This window comes from Serinus canaria, chromosome 10 (assembly GCF_022539315.1).
Source record: "Serinus canaria isolate serCan28SL12 chromosome 10, serCan2020, whole genome shotgun sequence".
Classification (NCBI taxonomy): domain Eukaryota; kingdom Metazoa; phylum Chordata; class Aves; order Passeriformes; family Fringillidae; genus Serinus; species Serinus canaria.
Window position 1 is genome coordinate 2580659 of NC_066324.1, and position 20835 is coordinate 2601493.

Consider the following 20835-nt stretch of genomic DNA (forward strand, 5'->3'; position numbering starts at 1 on the left):
GCTTAAAAATAAGAATTAAAAGAAAGATCATTAGAGAGAAAAATTACTGTTGTAATGATATCCTCTGAAGAGAGGATAAATTGTTGATACTTTGTGTAAATATTGTAAATAAGTGTTTGATCATCACAGTGCATTAAATAAGAGTTCCTGATTTTCCCAACTAGCACTGTATCTATTCCTATGGAATTTTAAATGCATGATTTTCCCTGCCTGTCATCACTAAGTGTTGTTTGCTGCCTCTATGTGCAATCTGTGATTCTGAAGAGTTTTTTCCTACAAAATGAATTTTAGAGAAATTAGTGAGGTTTCTAATTAATAATCTAAATCTAGATTCTCAGTAATAGCCATCTGCCATGGTAAATAATTTTGAAGTTAGTGAAGTGTGGTTTATTCCTGCATAGGCTGTACTGCACATGTTTAACCTGTGATTTTGTCTCTGCATGTTTTCCAAGATGATATTTCCCTTCCACTGGCCTTGCCCATATATTCCTCTCTGTCCCTTGGCACTGGCAGATGTGCTGAGTGCCCCATGCCCGTTCATAGTGGGAATTGATTCCAGATACTTTGATCTCTATGACCCCCCACCCGATGTCAGCTGTGTTGACCTGGATACCAACACAATTTCTCAGTAAGTTTTCATCAGCAGTTTTTCTTCTCTGTTAAGTTTTTTCTGCTTCCTGTTTTCAAAAGCAAAAGCTGGCTTTTTTGGCAAAACTTGGAAGGGTATTTTAGTTTTTCTTTCAATTTCTTTCTTCTGTCCATGCCAGTTTAAGTAATTAGAGCTCAGAACATGGCATGAGTGGTGGTTGCTGGTGCAATAACAAGTGTTTAATGCCATTAATCCATCTCTGGTGAGTTGTAACTCGAGTGATTTCAGTGCTGAAGAGTGTGGCAGTGTAATCATCACCCTGAAATATGGGGCATTGGTTGGATGGCTCTGCTCAGATCTCCACACAGTAAATCAAATTTGACTTTGTTAGTTGGTTTGCAGTCCTTCTCAGTCCAGTTTTAATGGAGTGAAACCTCCTTCTCTGGTGTGATGGAACAACCTCTGAACACATTCCAGTGAATGCTTTTTTTTTCCTTTCCAGAACTGGAGACAAGAAAGCTATTGCATGGAAGATCCTACCAAAGAAACCTTGTAAAAATCTGATGAACACTTTGAATACTTTATATCAGCAACTGGCAGAATGTGAGTGGGAAAGTACATAGTAAGCTTTACACTGGGCACAGTGTGCCACAAAAACAGATATCTTTGGAACTTTTAATTAGCTACATTTATCAGTTCCACTAAACATTTATTTTTACAGAATGGGAAAATCTGTGCTCTAAATCCAGAGATTAGAAACTATGTGGGGGGTTCTGGGACAGAGGAGACTTCACATATATATAAAGGCAGTACTTAATAGATATCCCTTCCTATTAATGTTAGCCTCATACAATAAAAAAAAAAAGATCTGGAATAGGGTGGTTTTAATTAAATTCATTGTAACAAAGCACTTTATTTTAAAGGCTGTTTACACAATCCTGGCTATTGAGCTCACAAGAATTTGTGTCCTGATTAGAACATATAGAAACAGAAGTTTATTGGGATGTGCTGCAAAAGAAGTGTATAGCTGATGGTGGTGAAAATTATCTGCTGCTTCAGAATTTTGATATATTTTTCTGCAAGGGCATTTTAGAAAAAATTCTAAATCTCCTGTTCTGTATGTAAAAATAGAGTGGTAGTGAACTTGAATCTTATTACAGAGTAGGTTGCTTAAAAATGATATCGAGGTAAGGTTGCCTATAATTATATGATGTGGAAAGACAGTGACAAAACCATCCTTTCACTTTCCTGAGACATTATTAGAATGTTACCAAACACTCTGTGTAGCAGTGAAGTCTCAGCTAGAGTTCTGATAGCTTTAAAATGTTGATGTGTGTGCTTAATTAAAGAATACAGGTTTTGCTAGAGCCACATTTTGTCAGGAGCAGCATTTTGCAGTGTTGTGTTTCAATGGCTCCACTTTGCCTCTAAGGGGTGATTTTCTGTGTATGTCATTATTTAATATGCATTGTCTGCTTTTTGAAATGAAGGACACAATAAATAAAAAAAGTACATCTCATCCATGTGTTTGTCCTGAAAATATGCTTCTTTAATCAGTTCCTGTCAAAATTTTCTCATGGTTTTACAAACAGTTTTCTTTGAGGGCTTTTTAAAGCTCTGTCCACACTGGTCTCTGGTACTGTAGTAACTCCTGTGCTGACCAGGCCAGAGCATCCTGCTTTTGGTGTTATCCACAGATACATGAGGTACAGAAGGTCAAGCTGAATCCACTGTCTCATGTCCTGAGTGAAATTGGGTAGATTTTAACCTATTTCAAATGTAATGGAGTTCAGTAATCACTGAATCTAGTAAGTTAAAGAGAATATTTTTGGCCAGTGTTGAGGGGAATGGAAAGTAAAACACTATAATGTTCTGTTCACAGTGCAACAGCGACCAAGAGAAGATGCATTAATGGAATTGGCAATGAATGATTACGATTTCAATTCTGGGAAGAAATTGCATCTGTTAGATTTGGAGATCCAGGAAGCATTTCTCTGTTTCATGGCTTCAATCCTAAAAGGTTACAGGTCTTACCTCAGGCCAATAACGGAGGCACCCTCTGAAACAGCCACAGATGCAAGTTCTCTCTTTGAACTACAAGGTGAAAAGTTATAAACTTGCTTTGTGTGTATTAGTTTATTATTTTATATTCTCTTTTATCTACAGAATAAAACATTGGCATGTTAGTTTTGCAAATGGTGGAGGAAATGTAAGTGCAGACAAAATTGCACAGTAGTGACAATGACCAGCAGTGAGTTCTGGTGAGGGCTTTCCCTTCTGGGCATTCTGACAATGCTGCTGATTGCACTTTGCAGGGTTCCTGAAGAGCAGAGACCGTTCCCATCAGAAGTTCTACACCCTGATGACCAAAACCCAGATGTTCATTCGTTTCATTGAGGAATGTTCTTTTGTCAGTGACAAGGATGCCAGCCTTGCCTTCTTTGATGACTGTGTGGATAAAGTAAGCAGGTCTTGGTGTGCATGTAGTGTTTAACTTCTGCTGTTGTCTACTTTATCTACCAGAATGTATTTGGAATGCAAGTTTGTTTTTGCTTTTATTTTCCTATTTTCTCATCACTGTAGCCTTCCGTTTTCCTTTTTGTGCTGGCCTTCATTCCATTTTTTGCTTCAAATTCTTGAATGTAAATAAAACATCATGAGAACAAATTAGAGGTGCTAATTTTCACTGGTATGTAAACTTCTGATATACTGGCTTGTTGTAAGAAGTGCAAGAAGGAGGACTGAACTGAACTGAAACCCAGAATCTTACATCCCTGTTTCTATGGATGTTATAAGAAATTCTACACCTTGTTGTCATCTTATTGACTACCTGTACCACTCTGTTCTGGGACACTGCTGCTAAAGCAGGGTGCACTTCTCTGGGATTTCCTGGAAAGTAGGTCTCCTGCTGTTTGTTCCATGGGAATTAATAGTGAAGACTGATAACTGCTATTTACAGTTCCTGTTTATGACTTTTTTCTGTGGAAGTGCAGAAGAGCTAAGAGGAACTATTTTGAAAAGAAGTCTGAAAACGGTGAATTTTGAGAGAAATAGAAAAGCATGGTATAATATTTAATGCTTTTTCTGGCTTTTTCTAAGTCTCAATATTTTAGTAGTAACAGTTTTCAAAACTCTGCTTCCCAGTTCTATAGCATGACTTGCAGGTATTCATGGCTTGTAAATTGAATTAATTGCAAACATTTCTGTAATGTTGAGTCAATCCCATAGCTCTGTTAGAAACCCTTCAACACGTAGTGCTTGCTTTGCCATGTGCCAATCTGTGCATGAAACAGGAGCTCTCCTGGACAGAAATAGACCCCAGTGACTGAACTGCTGAGCAGCACTTGGTTTCCTCTGTGCTGCAGTTTAGTTCTCGGGCTGATGTTAAAAAGGATGTTTATTCAGAATGCAGTGACTGTGTAAGTGTTAAATTCTATCTGATGTGTTTCATTTTATAAAATGGTTTATGAGGGTGCTGGAGTTGATGCCCTAAACTAAAGTTATCTTGTCTGGGAGCTCAGACGTCTCTTTCAAAAAAGTCATGCTTAGGTTGCTGATGTCACTGTGAGACTGCACATAATCTGTGGAACTGTTGGAGCTTTCACCTTTTAGAAAAGGTTAAGTAGCCATTTGTACAGCTGAAACAGAGACTTGTCTGTCCCAGTGCCAGGTATTTTGCTACTTGATGCCCTGGACAGTTTCTTTCCACTATAAAAATGCTCATGACAGTTCAGTGAGAGCAGATTTTCCATAAGGCACGTACACTTCTCCAACTTCCATTACTGGCAGTGAGGATTTTTTTCAGGTTTATTAGTTGGACAGCTGCTTCTGTGCCAGGGATGACAGTGGGGAAACTGAGGCACTGTCATTGCAATGATTTTAGGATTTGCAATGGCTTTAGAATTGCTTGTGAAATCGGATATTCACTGACTGAGGGAGCAGGTTCCCATGCAGGATTTCTTTGAACAGTGATATATTTGCCTCATCTCTTTCCTGCTTCACCTCCCTGATTTCTCCTAATTTCTGATATTGTTCTTAACAATAACATACAGAGTCAAAATATGGAAGTATAACAAGGACTGCTGTATCAACTCGAGCTGTAGCCAAGACCAAATATCAAAATTGAATTGTTCCAGTAAAGCCAATATTTATATTTAACCTTTTATTAGGTGAACCAGTACCTGACAGGGTTTTGGATGAGAGAGTGATGTCATGAGTTGAAAGGTGATACAGTGCTTTCTTATGGGTAGTTACAAATTACTGCCTTGAGACAAATTTTATGTACTGTGAAATTAGTTATCTATAAAATATCAACTAAGCCCTGTCTTAAATAATTTGTGAGAATAGTTTAAGATGAAGAGTAATTTCTTCTATGTTATTTGGTCCTAGACAGCAGCAGCAGATTGTAATTGATTACCCATTTTGTCAACTGAAAGATACAGTGTAATTGTCTCACAAGTTTTCATTTTTCCAGGAATTCAAAAATCACCTCAATTTGACACACATTTAAGCTGCTGGCTTTATTATATTTCACTGGTAAAACTTGTAGCTGTGGGATTTTTACATCCTTAGAAGTATTTAAATTGCAAGTAAGGTTTCGTTTACTGCTGCTTCTCAGGAGCCATATGTTCTTGCTACTTGGCTGGTTCAATTTGCTAATGCTTTCCATCTGTCTCATGCAGCAAAATGTGTAATTAAGGACACCTCTTTGTATGTTTATCAAACTTTAAATATTCAAGAATTTTACTGAAACTACTTGATTTATTTGCACCTCACTGGAGGGAGAGAACTGTGGAGTATGCTTCTTTTTACATTAACTCTCTGTTGCCAAATTCTTATGGCACTAAAAACACACATTCTTGGGTTCCACAGGTTGCTTATTCATTTCTTTGAAGTATTCTACCATTTGGCTGTCATTTAAACCATTTAAGTAATTTAAATTAGAAAAACAAAGCTGTGCCTATCTCCCTTAAACTTCAGTAAGGTCACACATTTATATTCCATTCTCTTGCAGTGCATGTGTATTTCTGCAGTCTCTGCAAACTGTTAAGACATTAAGTGCTGTGTAGGTGACTGCAGTTGTGGATGGTGCTGGTAGTACCTTCTGTATGCGTCAGACAATTTGATAAAGCTTGGAATTGTTTTCAGTGGTTAAAAGAGGGGAAAATACCTTATTTTTACATTTAAAAATTTTGAGTTACTGCTGAAGTTGGAAACATAGTTTTAGAAATAGTTGTATTCAGAAGGCTTAATCTCTACATACTCTTTAAAATATTTACCTGAAAACAGGCAATTCAGACTACACCATTAAACACTTATTGTTGGGTTGGGGTGAAGTTCACAAAACCAATGCAACACTTACTATTCTCATTATAACTTTGCAAGGTGTCCTTTCATTTAAAGAGCTGTTCTTTGAAGCTAATGCAGACTCTGTCCTGTTGACCATACAGCTGTTAACAGCAGGAAATACAATGCCTCTGGTAACTACTTTTTCTTTTAACTTCCTCCTCCAGGTAGATATGGACAAAACTGGGGAAACACGACTTATAGAGCTGGATGAGTCCTACAAGAGTGAGCACACAGTTTTCATAACACCCCCTGAGATCCCTCATCTGCCAAATGGGGAAGAGCACCCTCTGCAATACAGGTAGCCTAAGGACACAGCAGGATGCCAGCCAATCCTAGCAGCTGCCCTTGTAGAGTTTAATTTCTAGGTTCTTGTGAGAGTCAGGAAGTACAGATTTTTCCTGTCCCTTTATGTTGCTCAAGTAAAAGGTGTGTGTGAAATGGCTGGTGTGCCAATTCCTTAGAATTTTAATTTTGTGTGTGTACACACAGAAACAATAATAATTAATAAAATTGGTAGTGATCACATTACATTGTGCTAGCTGTTAACACCTTTTAAGCTTAAAGTTGAAATTAGTGGACCCAGTCATCCTTATTTGTCCTTCTGCTATTACTGATACAAACTGCAAATACTCTTTGGAGAGAGAGAGTACATGTCAAAGAATCGCTGAAGACTAGGGTTATTAGTAATTATGTCAGAAGAGTTTGTTGGTTCCTTCAGTAATTCTGAGAAATATTTCCATATTTAATCTGATTTAATCTTTTAGATAGTTTGATATTGTTCCTCTTGATCTTCATAAGCCTCAGTCATGTGATGCTCACTGGGGACTAAACCACAGAGATTATTTTATTTTATTAACTAGAATCAATACTAATGCATTTGACACATTAATTAAAGAAAATGTTAGGACAGTAAATACATTTATCAGTTTAAGTTGCTAACCTGAATAAGAGGTTGAGTCTGTTTGTGCAAGCATATGAACCCGTGCTGAGGGATTAGTGAGCCACTTTTGTCAGTGATGTCATTAAAGGTTTACTTTTGTGTTTATTTCCTGGGAAGCCTCTGGCGCAAGTGTGTAGTTGATTTCCTTTGCTATTATGTGACATGTTTGCTTTGGAGCTGACTTACCAGAATTGACACATTTCTCTTACAGCTATAATGGATTTCCAGTATTAAAGCTAGAATTGTTTGAACGACCTGAAGGATTTCTCAGAGCACCAAATAACAAACTGTCCTCAAAAGCCAGTAGCCCCAACAGCCCATCACCAATGTTCAGAAGAACTAAACAGGTACTTGATGGTATTCTTGGATTGTGAGGTGCTCTGGAAGGGGACAGCTTGAGTTTGGCTGTAAAGCCTGACTGGCTGTCCTGGTGGTTCTTCAGTTCTTCACTGATCTGGTGACTGTAAGGTCACTGTGTTAATTCTTCTTTGGATGTGCTTCTTGCCTGCACCATACAAGGGGCCCTGAACAGGTTGTTGCTTGCTGTGCTGTCCCTTCCCCTTTCTTCACACTGTTCTCCATGAGTTTTCCACGTCCTCTTCTTGATTGCTTTTCACTGGCCAGGACCTTGAGGCCCTCTAACTTTCGAAGTAATAGGGATTTAAAGAAGTGCAAGAGTTGAGCTTTGGAATATTGTACAGTGACTGTTCTTGGTATCATTCTCACTGCTTTCATATTCCTTCCCACTTTATTCTGTTGTTAATATTACTGTTGCAGTTTCCATAGATATAATGGTGTATGTTCAGTTTTTAACATGTAGCTTTGTGTGATGTAGATACAAACACACACATATAATCTGTGTTTCTTTCCAGGAAATTAAATCTGCCCACAAAATTGCAAAGAAGTACTCCTCCATCCCCCAGATGTGGTCCAGGTGTTTGCTCCGTCACTGCTACGGCCTTTGGTTCATCTGCCTCCCTGCCTATGTGAAAGTCTGCCACTCCAAAGTCAGGGCTCTGAGAACTGCCTATGATGTGCTACAGAAAATGCACACCAAAAAAATAGATCCACCTGATGAGGTAAAAGAGCCCCTAGCTCCAGAAGGAGCCTGTGGGCTTGAGGGTGAGCAGGGTTGGGAGCCCAGGGCTCACAGGTGTGTGTTTGCAGGTGTGCTACAGGGTGCTGATGCAGCTGTGCGGGCAGTACGGGCAGCCCGTGCTGGCGGTGCGCGTGCTCTTCGAGATGCAGAAGGCTGGCATCGACCCCAATGCCATCACCTATGGCTACTACAACAAGGTGTGTTTGAAAGAGGATGGGGGGGACAAAAATGCATTTTGATCCAGGCAAATAGAAGGGAGAAAAATAACAGAGCAATTCAGATGTGATTCTGTCATTTCTTGTAAGTTGAAGAAACAAGACAGAATCATTTTGTGGGCTTTGGTTCTGTAGGTTTAGAAATCTGCTGTATTACTGCCAATATAATTCAGTCTGAAATTTAAGCTACTGTTTTCACACCTCACTGTTCCTGAAGATGACTGCTTGATTTTGATATTTCCAATATAGGCTGTTTTGGAAAGCACCTGGCCTTCAAGCAATCGAGGTGGCTATTTCCTCTGGATGAAAATACGTAATGTTGTCTTAGGAATAGCACAGTTTAAAAAAGCATTGAAAAAGCTACCAGCAAGCACTGCACATACATCTGTTCCTGGTAGAGTATTCACATTCTTCTGGTTTTTTTTTTATTTTCATGCTGATGAGGAAGTTTATTTCAAAAATCTTTCTTTTGTGAGCTTGATCAAACTGCTTTAGAGGGAAAAAAAACAATAGTTTCTGCATTATTTTTAAAAAGTGGTCTCCTTTGCCTTTGAATCTGAAATAGTCTGCTATTCACTTCTTATATCAGCTATTTGAGATAGAGACAAAATAGGAAACTGAAATTTGGTTTAATTATCCTAGTCCATCTAATAACTAGTCTTATAATTGGCAGAAACTTTTGTCCAGCCTTGTCTTTTTTAATTTTCCCCCTTTTTTTTTTTTTATATTAGCTGAGAGGCAACTAGAACTACTCCATGAGTTTGCAGTACTGGTTGCAGGTTCTGCACACCACCTGCAATGATCATGTTTGTTTTTATCTAGAATATAAGTAAATCATGTGAGGCTGTAAATTTTGGGGGTTCTTTCCTTTGCTTTCCAGTGAAAACTTCGATAATGTGAGCATCAAATGGTCATATGGCCATGCCTGTAATTGATATTTTTTAAAAGGTACTACTTTCCATGGCATTTATAACTTCCTGGTAGTAAAGCACAATAGTACATTGTAAAGTAGCAGCAATGCAGTTTAGTTTAGGGCAGGCTGACCTTGGAAGACCTTTACAACATACTTTAATAAATGTATGTGGGTCATCTGACTCAGCTTTCAAAGTCCTTCCATCCAGGGCTGTTTTGTAATTCCAAATGTGTACAAATAAATCTTTGCCCTGACAAACAGAACATATATGATGGCCTTATGGCTAGATTATTTCTCTGGACCCAGAGACTCTAGTCCTATTTCTGGCTCTCTCATTAACCTTATAGATGGCCTTGAACAGTTTTGCTTTATTTCTTCCTGTTCTTCATGGAACTGAACTTCCTGATAAACCACTTCCTTGAAAGCCAGCCATGCAAAGCACTCTACAAGAGCTTAGCAATGTTGGTTGCAACTCAGACTACATAAACTAAGTGTAAATAATCCTTAATGAAATAACTGTCACTTATATAATTAATAGCATTTGCTTTTGACATCATCTGATTTTTCAGGATTACTTTGCATGAAACCTCACAGCTGGAATGTGTGCTGACTCCTCAGGAAATCCAAAAAACTCCCATAAATTCCAGAACATTTTCTTATCTTTACCATAGCAACAAGGTTTTTACCCTGTCTGTAGCCATTCAGTGCAGCCTCTTTGGGGAAAAGAGGGAAAGAAATTTTTAATTATTTTGGACCCCCTTGATCCTGGAGAGGGACCATATTAATTACACGTGGGTGGTGTTTTGGCTTGAGAATGACCAGATAAGTGGCTTGAATGTTTGCAGGGGGTTTTGGAGTGATAGTGGTTATTTTCATTTTAATCTATTTTTCCAGACAAACTCATGTCACTTCATTGTTTAAATCTTTTTACTTCCCAGAGTAAAACCATGTGAATCGTATGCATTAACATCTCTGTTAACATTAATGTTTCTGAGAAACATTGAACACTAAAATGAAACCATGTTTAGATGCCTCTTGGAGTTCTTAAAGAGACATGACCTTTTGATCAAATAAACCAGGCAACAGAATTCAAATCAAACAATGCTTTAGTTCAGTATTTAAAAAGAAATGTTGCCCATTACCCCTTGAATTTCATCCTCTAAAGCATCACTTCAATGTTTATACTATAATAAGCCAATCCTTTTTCTCTTTTTTTTTTCATTTGGTGGTAAAATGTTCGCTGTTAATTGGAATGTTCTTGAAAAGAGGCCTTTGAATTACTGTTGGTATTCAATTTATTCCCCTGAACAATGTCACCCTAATAAATTCCATAACTGTCTTTATTCTGATGTTGCCCTGCACTGATAGGGGGACTTTCAGACACTGCCAATAACACATCACTTAAAGAAGAAGCTAAGCAAGGGAAAACTTGTCTTCAAGACATCCAAGAACAAAAGGAGGACAAGAGAGAGAGTGACTCCAGTTCTTGTACGTATCTTGTGAACACAGATATCTGGTTCATTGGGGGTAAATAAGGATTCCAGCAAAAGCTAAGTGGGGCAGCTGATTCCTCACAGTGAGTGAGTGTGATAATGCCAGTTTATGCCACTGCCTGAAGTTCTTTCTCTAAATGTAATTTTCTGGATGTCTAATGGTTTCACTTGGAAAATTACAGTTCTTTTTTCTCTCCTATTTCAAATAAGTGATAATGGGAGCATAAAGGCTTAATGATAATTATAGCCTAATGTTTTTGTCTTTTAAAAAAAATGAAATTGCCTCATAGGCATAATCTGCAGAAAAGCATTTTCTATCAGTCTGGTTTCTTTATAAATCCTGTAATAGGAGAGCAGCTGAAATTTTGCAAGTCTGAGAAGTATAAATTACCCAGCTCCTTGGAATTCTCAAAGTTTGGGAGATGTATCAGAATTTCTTCAGGTTTTGCATCTGCTGCTCTTGTTTCTTTCAACTGCAGTTGAGCAGCATCAACTTCATGCAAGTACACAGAAGACAGATTGTGTAGTAAAATAGTATGAGCACTACAGATTCCTATGTATATTCATGGAAAATACCCTTCTTAGTAAATGTTCCCCTAATAATATAGTTGTTTAAATTTTTCAGTGGGCTTTCTCCTACTATTTGGGTTACTATCCCATTATCAAGTGATACAAAAGTCTGAGGAAATATGGAATTAGATAAGTTCAGTGTTTTTACCCCAATCTTCCTTCCAGCACTAGTATTTTTTTCTTCAATTTTCTTGAAAAGTTGTCTTGCCCATGATCATGAGAACATATATGTATGATTACAGACAAGTTATTTAGGTTTAATAAAGCTTTTGAGGATGCAGAAAATTCATTCTCCCTAATTTATTACTTTTGGCAATAATTAAGACAAATGTAGCCCTCTATAGTAATACAATGTGCTAAAACATTTTGCAGTTTTGAAAACAGCTTGATAATAATAAAGTTGTCTGAAATCCTTTAGAGAAGTAATTCTTTATTTTGGATAGCCACCTGCAATAAAATTTTTGTTTCGTTGTAAAAGAGTTGAATATAAATATTCACATTTATTTCATTTCTTCTGTTTAGTCCTGGGGGAAATGAGATCTTTGAAGCTGAGCTCTTGCAAAGGCAGGAGAAAAATACTCTTACACCTCTTCTATGCAAGTGAGCAAGGATGGTCTTAATCTTTACAACCACAAGATATTTTGGAATGACTTTTGGGCTCTGTGTAGCAAAGCTTATGGAACTTCTAGCTTTTGAAACATTCCAGAAGTAATGCTGGGGGTTAAATTTCCATAGTGAAAACCTCTGCCCAGGCAGAGATCAGCCTGTACCTCAAGGGATGGATGCAACAAGGTGCCACTCAGTCCTCTGTGAGGTGTCCAGTAGGTAATGGGGACTTGAATTTAAGGGATGTTCATTGGATTCTACAAAACTGTTCTTTGCTGTCTGCAGTGTCTGAAGTGGAGAGCACAAAAGGGAGTGGGGACTGCCTGCCCAAACTGAATTACCAGAACTCCAGGAATGACAAAGCCACTTCCAGCATCGTGCGGCTCAACGGCACCATTGAGAGCACCATGGGAGAGGGGAGCAGGGGTGAGTGCAGGGACAGTACACATCTATCCAGTTTGGTACTAAGGAGCTCTGAGTAGTGCTCCTAAGTTCTGTTGTCCACTAAACTTGCAGTATTTTATTGCTGTAATAGCAGTGGCTGATGAAGAGTGGGGGAGGGAGTTTAGGTTGGAGTCAGCATATGCTGTGTCAGGAGAAATGCATGGCAATATTCTGCACTTCCAGATTTTCTTCTTGCTTGTTCTGTTCTTTGCTGTAGTTAACATCTACTTACAAACCACCATAATCTTGGGTTTTTTCTTATAATCTCCAGCAAGTAATTAATTCCTTTGGGATGGACAAAGGGTTTCTGTGCAGTAAAATTAAAAAGACACTTTCAGACATTTTCATGAGTCTTTAGTAATGTCAGTTCTGGTTATTATAATACTGTCAGCTATGTTTGAAGTATTGTAATGTACTTTAAAGTCTGCATCTTTATGCTTTGGCAAAACAATGAAGATTTCTCTGACAATAAATTCCTCTTGTTGGCTCTGTTTCTAAGTCATTAAGTTAGAAAGTGTTGCTTTTTTTTTGCAATTTCCTTGATACCTGTGCTATCCTTAGCTTTCAAACCTTGGAGTAATGTCCCCAAAAAAGGGAAGTAAATACAGCTGAGACTTGATGATGTCTCTCAAAATGCTCTTTAGATTGTATGAGTTTATTCCCTGTTAAGTGTTTTATTGTCTGTCCCTTCCTAAGAGTTATGACCATGGTCAGCTCAATATTTCAACCTCTAGCACAACACAGTGAATTCCTTCTCTGTGTTGTCAAGTGTTGGAAAGATGAGACAAATTTGCATTCTTCTGTATTTCATTCAGTTTTCTTGTACAGCAACAAATAAAGCACATTATTCCCTTTGGTTTTCAGAGAATTCTGTAGGATTGCTGTTTACGTCATCTTTTGAGGATGCTAATGAAGCAGAAGTTATAAAAAGCAAATCCTTAAGAAAGAGACATAAAAGTGCAGTGGAAGCTGACTTAAGGGAGATGCCCTGGGAAAGCAGGAACCGGAACCTGAGTGGAGATGGCTTAGTGGGACTCATGATAAACAGAATCAACCAGGAAGCAAACCCTGGAGAAATCGTTGAAAAACTGGGAGCTGATGCCAAAATTCTATCTAGTGCATTACAGAAAAGCATAAGGCCAAAAACTCTTAATATCAGATCTTCCTCTTTAGAGTCTAAGAGAGAAAGCCTGGAGAAAGAATCCAGTGATGAAGATGCAGCCTTCGATTGTAGTTTTACAGATAAAACAGAGTCTCCTGTTATCTTTGATTTGGAAGACCTGGATGGAGAACCTGAAACACCTACAGCAGTGAAAACTTCCAGTGAAAAATCTAAAAGGTTGCAGAGAAAGAGCAGCTTTCCAGTAAAGCCAGTTGAAAAAACAGATGTTGAAACTGGATTTGATCCATTGTCTCTGCTGGTTGCTGAGACAGAGCAGCAGAAAGAGGAGGAGGAGGATGACGATGACAGAAGTGTCTCTACTCCATCTGCAAGAAGAGATTTAGCTGAAGAAATAGTCATGTACATGAACAACATGAGCAGCCCTTTGTCCAGTCGTGCCCCAAGCATTGAGCTGCAGAAACCCTTTGATGACAGAAATGCGAATAAAAGGAGCCCAACCATAATCCAGCCTTGTAGGAGGTCCAGCCTTCCCCCAAACTCCCCAAGGCCACCCAGCCTTACCAAATCCAAGAGCTACCACACAAAACATGAAGAAAGGCCAAGGGATAGGCTTTGGTCTTCCCCAGCTTATTCCCCAAACAGCCCAGCCAAGGAGCAGGACACAACCAGTGCGCTGACACTTGTGTCATCACCATCGTTCAACTTGGACACGCTGCTGACTCCCAAGTTTGATGTTCTGAAAAGCAGCATGTTCTCTGCTGGAAAAGGGGTTGCAGAGAAAGCAAGCAAGTGGTACTCCAAATTTGCAATGTATGCTGCATCTGCAAAGGTAAATCTTTATTAATAACTTACAAGTTAAGGAAAAAACTTTGTAAATGTTTAATTACTGACTCACGTAATGAATCCCTGGCATGATGTGTCATTGTAGACTGTGTACATTAAGTTATTTCAATCATGTTTGGTGTACCAGAATCCTGATTTTAATATCCTGAATAAAATTTTAGTCTACCTGCGATTCTGAATATATTTAATGGGAGAACATAAGTGTGTTGACAGAACCAAGACTGCTCTGGCATCCTTCTTTAACCTAAAGAAGAAATATTTAAATAAACAAATACTGGTTTGAAATCTTTATTGCTCTTATGGGTAAGGGGAAATCTGGTTGTATTGGTTGCCAAAATAATTTCAAGCTACTTTTGATCTGAGGTCATTTGTTAGAATGTTGTTTACTGCTACCAGTTCAAACCAAAACTACTTTTGTTCCCAGTCCTTGGGAATGGAGAGATCACTTGTCTTGTCCATCCTAATGTATTCCTACAGCTGCTGATAATTCTTACAGCAATGGGGTGAAAAAATTATAGGATTAAAATGGTTATGATTTCACTTAATTATTTCTGTTAGGAGAATCTCTAAAAAAGAATCCTGGTGTAGCTGTTTAACCTAGAGAGGGACTTGCCTTGTCTTGCAGCAGTTCTGAATACAGGTCTGTGATCCTCCTAGGAGGGGAGGGTCATGCCTGGAATTTACTGGGACAAAGTCTGCCACTTTTTTAGAAAAAATTTTTGCTTTCCTTTCATTTTCTCACTGGAACTTCTTTTCTCAGGATCAAAATTCGGACCGAGCAAGTGTTTCATCTCTTGGTGCTCTGGACTCAGAATCTACTTCTCTCACTGATGAAGATGTCTGCAATGATTTTGAAAGTGCTTCTCCTCAGGAGAACACCACATCAGAAATTAAGGGAATTAGCATCAGCAAGACAAGCCTGGAAAGCTCAGCTTCCCATGATAGCTCAGCTAAGCAGTTTGACCAGTGTGGTAAGAGACGACTTTTGCATGGCATTCATCAGTCTGAACAAAAGCATTTCAGTTTTAAAAGTTGTTCTTTCATAATTCTCAGTTTAGGATCACCCTAGTCATTAGTCCTCTTTGTGAAAGAAGTAAATTTTTCTTTTACCATCTGAAAACTCTTACTCAAATGGGAAACCCTTTGAGTCCTTGAGTATTCATGTAAACACCTTAATTGTGTAAGTTGTACAGCTCCAGAAAAGATCCATAAAAACATTATAATGGTAACGTCATTGGTCTGGTTCTATTTTCTAAAAGTAGTAAAAATACTTTTTAAAAATGTGTTAAAATTTTCTAGAAGCCACTGTTGAAGCTGATTATCAGACAGACTGTAGATTTTTTGTCTAATCTGAGCTGGGTAATTGATCATGACAGTTGTATCACTTTCTGATGTCATTTGGGGTACAAACAGCACCTCTTGTCATTCCCTAGCTTTTGTCCATACAGAAGGTGTGTCTAGGAATTACTTAAAATTTGTTTCCAAGCTACCAACTGTTGTTAACAAAGAAAAACGAACATATGGAAATGGTTTGTTGGTAGCTTTTATTTTTGCCTTGGTTGGTGCTGGGCAGATGGCAGCCTCACACTGGTACAGAACTGTGGATTGTATCTCATTTGTTGCATCTTCCATCACACATTTTATTATAACTGCAGTATTGTTTGAGCAGAAAAAAAGGGTGCTAAAAATGCATTTTCTGAATAACTGGTACTTTGGGTTTCTTCTGTTAACAGGTTCTCTTTCCAAGTTCCCTTTACCTGACAAATCAGAGCTGGTGTCTTCCTGCAGCACCAGCAGCACCAGCGTGTTCCAGAACTACGCCATGGAGGTACAGGATCATTTACTGATTTAATTGATGGACTTGGAGCTTGTGTCTTTAAATATGAATATTATCTGTATCTCTGAAGTTCAAAGCTCCAAACTATAGTACTGAAAGACAGATGGATATTTCTGTCACAAAGTAGATATAATTTCAAATCCTGCTCTAGAAAGGTCTTTATTTCAGTCACATCTTTTGTGGTCCTTTAAGCTTCAGTTCTCAATTTGCTACTGGATGCAATTGAATTCAGGCATCTAAATCCCTTGAGGAGATAAATTTGTTCAGAGTGAAAATACCAAGGCTGAAGTAGCACTGGATGTTTAAAAATACAGAAGAGAGAAGTGGCTATTTCTTGGTGTTACTTCTAGTAAGATCACTTCTTTTCACTGTTAGGCTGTTTTGGGTGGCTCTTCATTACCTTCTTTGGTCCCCCCTGCCTTCCACGGGATTTAGGTTAATGACTGTTCATGTGCATCTTTTTTTTCCCTTTACTATAATACTGACAGTCACTACAAAAGTGTGTTTAAATTCTAATCATAATTTATGTAGCTGCATAAATATTCCTTTACTTTTATGCTTGCAGGTTACAGATAACATGTTATTGTTAATAGAAATATTATTAAACTGACTATAATTAATTAAATATTATAATAAGCTGGTTGATTTTAATCTGAGAAGCAATTAGAGGATGAACTTGTATGCAAGTGGGAGGAATATTCATCTGAGGGCGAAGATTTTGGCTCTAGTTTTAAGTGCCTTGTGACACAAAAGTAGCTTTGGGAACACGTTCTGATGGGTTCTGTTCCTGCCCGGTGCAGGTCCTCATCTCGAGCTGTTCTCGGTGTCGGACTTGTGACTGTTTGGTTCACGATGAAGAAATCATGGCAGGCTGGACAGCAGATGATTCAAATCTCAATACCACGTGTCCCTTCTGTGGCAATTTATTTCTGCCTTTTTTAAGCATAGAAATCCGAGATCTGCGGCGGCCTGGACGGTAATAACAACATTGGAATGTTCCTCAGTTTTAAATGCTCATATTGGGAAGTGCTTTTTGTTTGGGATTTCAGTTTCTTGGGGGGCTTTTTTTGGATGATGTTAAGCTTTTGATTTCCCTGCAGGTATTTTCTGAAGTCCAGCCCTTCTACAGAAAATATGCAGTTCCCATCCCTTTTCTCCAGTCAGAGTGGGAAGCCCTGTAACACCACAGCCACTGTTGGCCTCACTACATCCCTGATGTCTGTCCAAGAGGATATCAATTCAAATAGGTAAACATGCATTTCCTGCCTTAGGAATTCCTCAGCTTCTCTGTGCTTATGCATGTATTTTCATCAACTGAAATAAATTTATGTTCTTTGAAGAGGAGAGACTGATTTGAGAGAGGATCTCTCTGCTGCCTCTCCCTTATCTCTCAGCTGCCCACATCAGGCTTTCTCTGCCTGATGTGCACCACTTCATCCCTAATAGAAAAATTCATGTTGGTATTTGTAATTCTGCAAGTTTTATGAACTCTTTAGAGGATGTTTGTGTTATTCATCAGTGCAAGGAGGAATAAAACTTGCACTGTAACATGAATGAGTGTGGTGACTGACAAGGCAGAATTCAAACTGTCAGGTCCATTATTTCCAGTTTATTTCTGTCTGTGTACATGTTGGAGCACTCAGAGTAAAACAAAAAGCTGAGATTCTTTTTTCTTTTTTTTCCTCTCCTCTAGCAAATCTAAGCAACAGGACAATGTTTATGCCAGAAGCATCCAGATCCCCTCAGGAAGAAGACAAAATGCCTCTGGGTCAGAATGTACAAGTCACCCTGTAGCAAGGAGCATCAGTACTTTTGGTCCTTTGGAAGAAGACGAGAAGGAAAGCCAGAAGATCAGCCATATCGTTCCTACTGGTAGCCTGCCTGCTACTTTGCAAGGACCAACAGTGTGTAGTTTTTCTACCTTAAAAGGCATTTTTGCATGTTTGCCATAGACTAGAGATATGTGTAATAGCATTAACCTTCCTCAATTGCAGTAAATGCTAGGCTGTATTTTTTAAACTAGTGCTACTTGTAGCTTTTAGATGTTGGTGTGTCATAGGGAACAAAAGCATTTATAAGACCTTGTAAGACAGTTGTATTCGTTACATTAGTCACAATTAATGGCTTTTTTCTCTGTTCCTGTAGGATCCCTTGGGCCTGGAATGGCGCTTGCCTAGTCCTGATCCTATTACGGTTCCTTACCTCAGTCCTCTCGTGGTGTGGAAAGAGCTTGAAAGCTTACTTGAAAATGAAGGGGATCATGCAATCACAGTGGCAGACTTTGTAGATCATCACCCCATCGTGTTCTGGAATTTGGTGTGGTATTTCAGGCGCTTGGACTTGCCCAGCAACTTACCAGGATTAATACTTTCTTCTGAGCACTGCAATAAGAACTCCAAGGTATGGGATCTGATGGGAAGCACTGACATATGAGAAATGGCTGCTTTCCCATATAGGAAATCATTACATGATTCAGTGACTCTTGGGAATGTGTCACGCACTGTGCTGAGCCCAGTCCTGAATTGGTAAAGAATGTGTCAGCTGAGGGAAGATATTCAGAACTGGAACATGTGCTCAGCAGTTCTTGTGGGGGGGCCAGTGTTCAGCTCTTACTCATCCCAATGCAATTTGTGATCCTCCGTTTTGAGGAGGATAAGTTGCTACTCAGTTTTGTTGCTATTTGAGTAGCTAAGCAGTAGAAGGAGGAAGTTTAGATATTAGGCCTGTAGAATATAGGCAAAACACTTGTTTGCCATGTCACTGATTGTCTCATTAGGATTTAGCTTTCTGTATGTAGTTTTAAGAGCAAAGCTTTTTACCATGAGACCTAGAGATGTGAAGATACATATTAAATACACAAATCTTTTGTCATGATTTCATAATAAAATGGTTTTGTGCATTCTCCTGTTCAGATTCCACGGAACTGTATGTCAGAGGACAGTAAATATGTTCTTATTCAGATGCTATGGGACAACATGAAATTGCATCAGGATCCGAGGCAGCCTCTGTATATTCTGTGGAATGCTCAGAGTAAGTTTTGTTCCGTGTGGATTTTGGTGCTATTTTTTAAGAACAGTTTTTCATTTTGAGCAACTGAAGCATGTGTGTTGAGAAAAGATGTCTTTGTGGATAGTTCACACAAGCTACAATATTGATTTTTGATCATACTGCTTTTTGTCTTGCAGGTCAAAATCGCACTCTTTTGTTTGAGAGTGAGTGTTAAGCTTGGTGTTGCTATTCTCAGTTTGGGTGACTTGTTTTGGGAGGGAGGCTGCTTCTGTGCTTAGCAGTAAACTGCTGAAACAAGTTTTAGTTTTCCAGTATTTGTTTCAAATCATTGACTGGTATTGCCAGTGGCTTTTTCTTCACTGGGATGGGAGGAATGAGAGGGAATACATTTCATTGATGCTGATCATCCGTTTAGCTCATGTTCTTATTTTTAGAATTTGCTTACTGAGAGTTTTGTTGCTGGTATTGGATCACACACTTGAAAATAGCTCATGGCCCATTGCATCCATTGAGTTTTTTTATGTGCTTTTTGTGTTCTACATTGATAATTTTTGACTTGATGTTTTATTCACTGCATACATGTCAATATTTTCAGATTCTTTTTTTAGCCTTTTTTTAACAACTCTGTACTTGCTACACAAAGAATCTGTTTATTCTTACAGCCTTTCTAATGTTTTTCAGCCCAGAAGTACCCAATGGTCCAGTTATTGCAAAAAGATGATGACTCCTTTAACCAGGAGCTCTTGAGGAGTATGGTGAAAAGCATTAAGATGAATGATGTGTATGGACCAATGAGTCAGATACTGGAGAGGCTCAACAAGTGGCCACATGTTAAAAGACAGAGGTAAGACCACAAACATGCCTAGCTGGAGCAGAGTTGGGCAATAATCAACTTATTAATGAGAATTATATTTTCCTAGTGTGTTTTTTTTTTTTAAACAGTGTTTTTCACCAGTGATTTCAAAATTTATCAAACTGGTAAATTTTTTTATGGTAACTTTCATGTACTTAGTTATTCCATTTTTTACTTGTCCCCTTCCCCTTTACTGCCACCTCTTCCTCTTACCTCTGAACAACAGGAACTAGGGATTGTGTATATATGTGTATATTTTGTTATTGAATGTTATTTATAAATTAATAGGTGTTTTAAAATAAGTGTAGGGGGTTTATTTCTAGGGTGTACAGAAAAGGAGCTAAGAAAGGTTATGTCTCATTTAGGCAGGGGTGTTTTTCCATTAGCAGTGGAATTGGTGAACATTAATTTCTGTGAATTTTCATTTCTTGCCTGGATTTACTGATTTATACTAGGATATACAGCAGGCTTGTCAACAGCTGGAGCATTGACAAGGTGTTTATTTGCTTGTCTGCCTGCTTTTTCAAGCTAATGTGAAAATGCAGAAAAGCAAATTCCTTGCCAGGTTAAATTTTGTGGAATTTGGTTGAGTGTTTAAGTGTGTGTTTCTCTCTGCATGCACTTGGTGCAACTTCCAGGGGACCTACCATGGGTGAGGAATCCAGGGCATTCCCCAGAGCTCAGAAATGACAATATTTTGGAGGCACAATCAGGAGTTATGTTCAAAATGCCTGTTTTTTAATAAGTTGTCTTTAAATGCTTCAATCTATTTTTAATAGAGATTGTTTTGTGCTGTGTCAGTGCAGTAGATAAATTGGGGTTTTTACCATTTCAGGAGCCTTTACAGAGAAATACTGTTTCTTTCACTTGTTGCCCTGGGAAGAGATAACATTGATATAGGTGAGTTCTGCCAACTATTCAAATGAGCACAGATGATGAAATGATGCAAACT

General features: G+C 38.4%; 2 protein-coding genes across 7 annotated transcripts in view; one reads left to right on the forward strand and one right to left on the reverse strand.

Moving 5' to 3' along the window:
• Nucleotides 1–20835, reverse strand: part of MTFMT (mitochondrial methionyl-tRNA formyltransferase) — a 431560-nt gene that overhangs the window by 63801 nt on the left and 346924 nt on the right. The window lies entirely within an intron of this gene.
• DENND4A (DENN domain containing 4A) overlaps nt 1–20835 on the forward strand; it is a 47710-nt gene that overhangs the window by 22994 nt on the left and 3881 nt on the right. For 4 of the 6 annotated variants that reach the window (XM_050978227.1, XM_009090055.4, XM_050978228.1 and 1 more), the window contains 21 exons: nt 453–628; nt 1092–1192; nt 2472–2690; nt 2905–3050; nt 6103–6236; nt 7090–7225; nt 7751–7957; nt 8046–8174; nt 8442–8586; nt 10474–10593; nt 12060–12200; nt 13083–14170; nt 14945–15155; nt 15918–16012; nt 16822–16997; nt 17122–17268; nt 17715–17925; nt 18167–18421; nt 18934–19051; nt 19712–19874; nt 20719–20783. In XM_050978227.1, coding sequence (XP_050834184.1) covers nt 453–628; nt 1092–1192; nt 2472–2690; nt 2905–3050; nt 6103–6236; nt 7090–7225; nt 7751–7957; nt 8046–8174; nt 8442–8586; nt 10474–10593; nt 12060–12200; nt 13083–14170; nt 14945–15155; nt 15918–16012; nt 16822–16997; nt 17122–17268; nt 17715–17925; nt 18167–18421; nt 18934–19051; nt 19712–19874; nt 20719–20783 — 4183 coding nt within the window. The other 2 variants (XM_050978230.1, XM_050978231.1) reach the window with 2 other exon arrangements.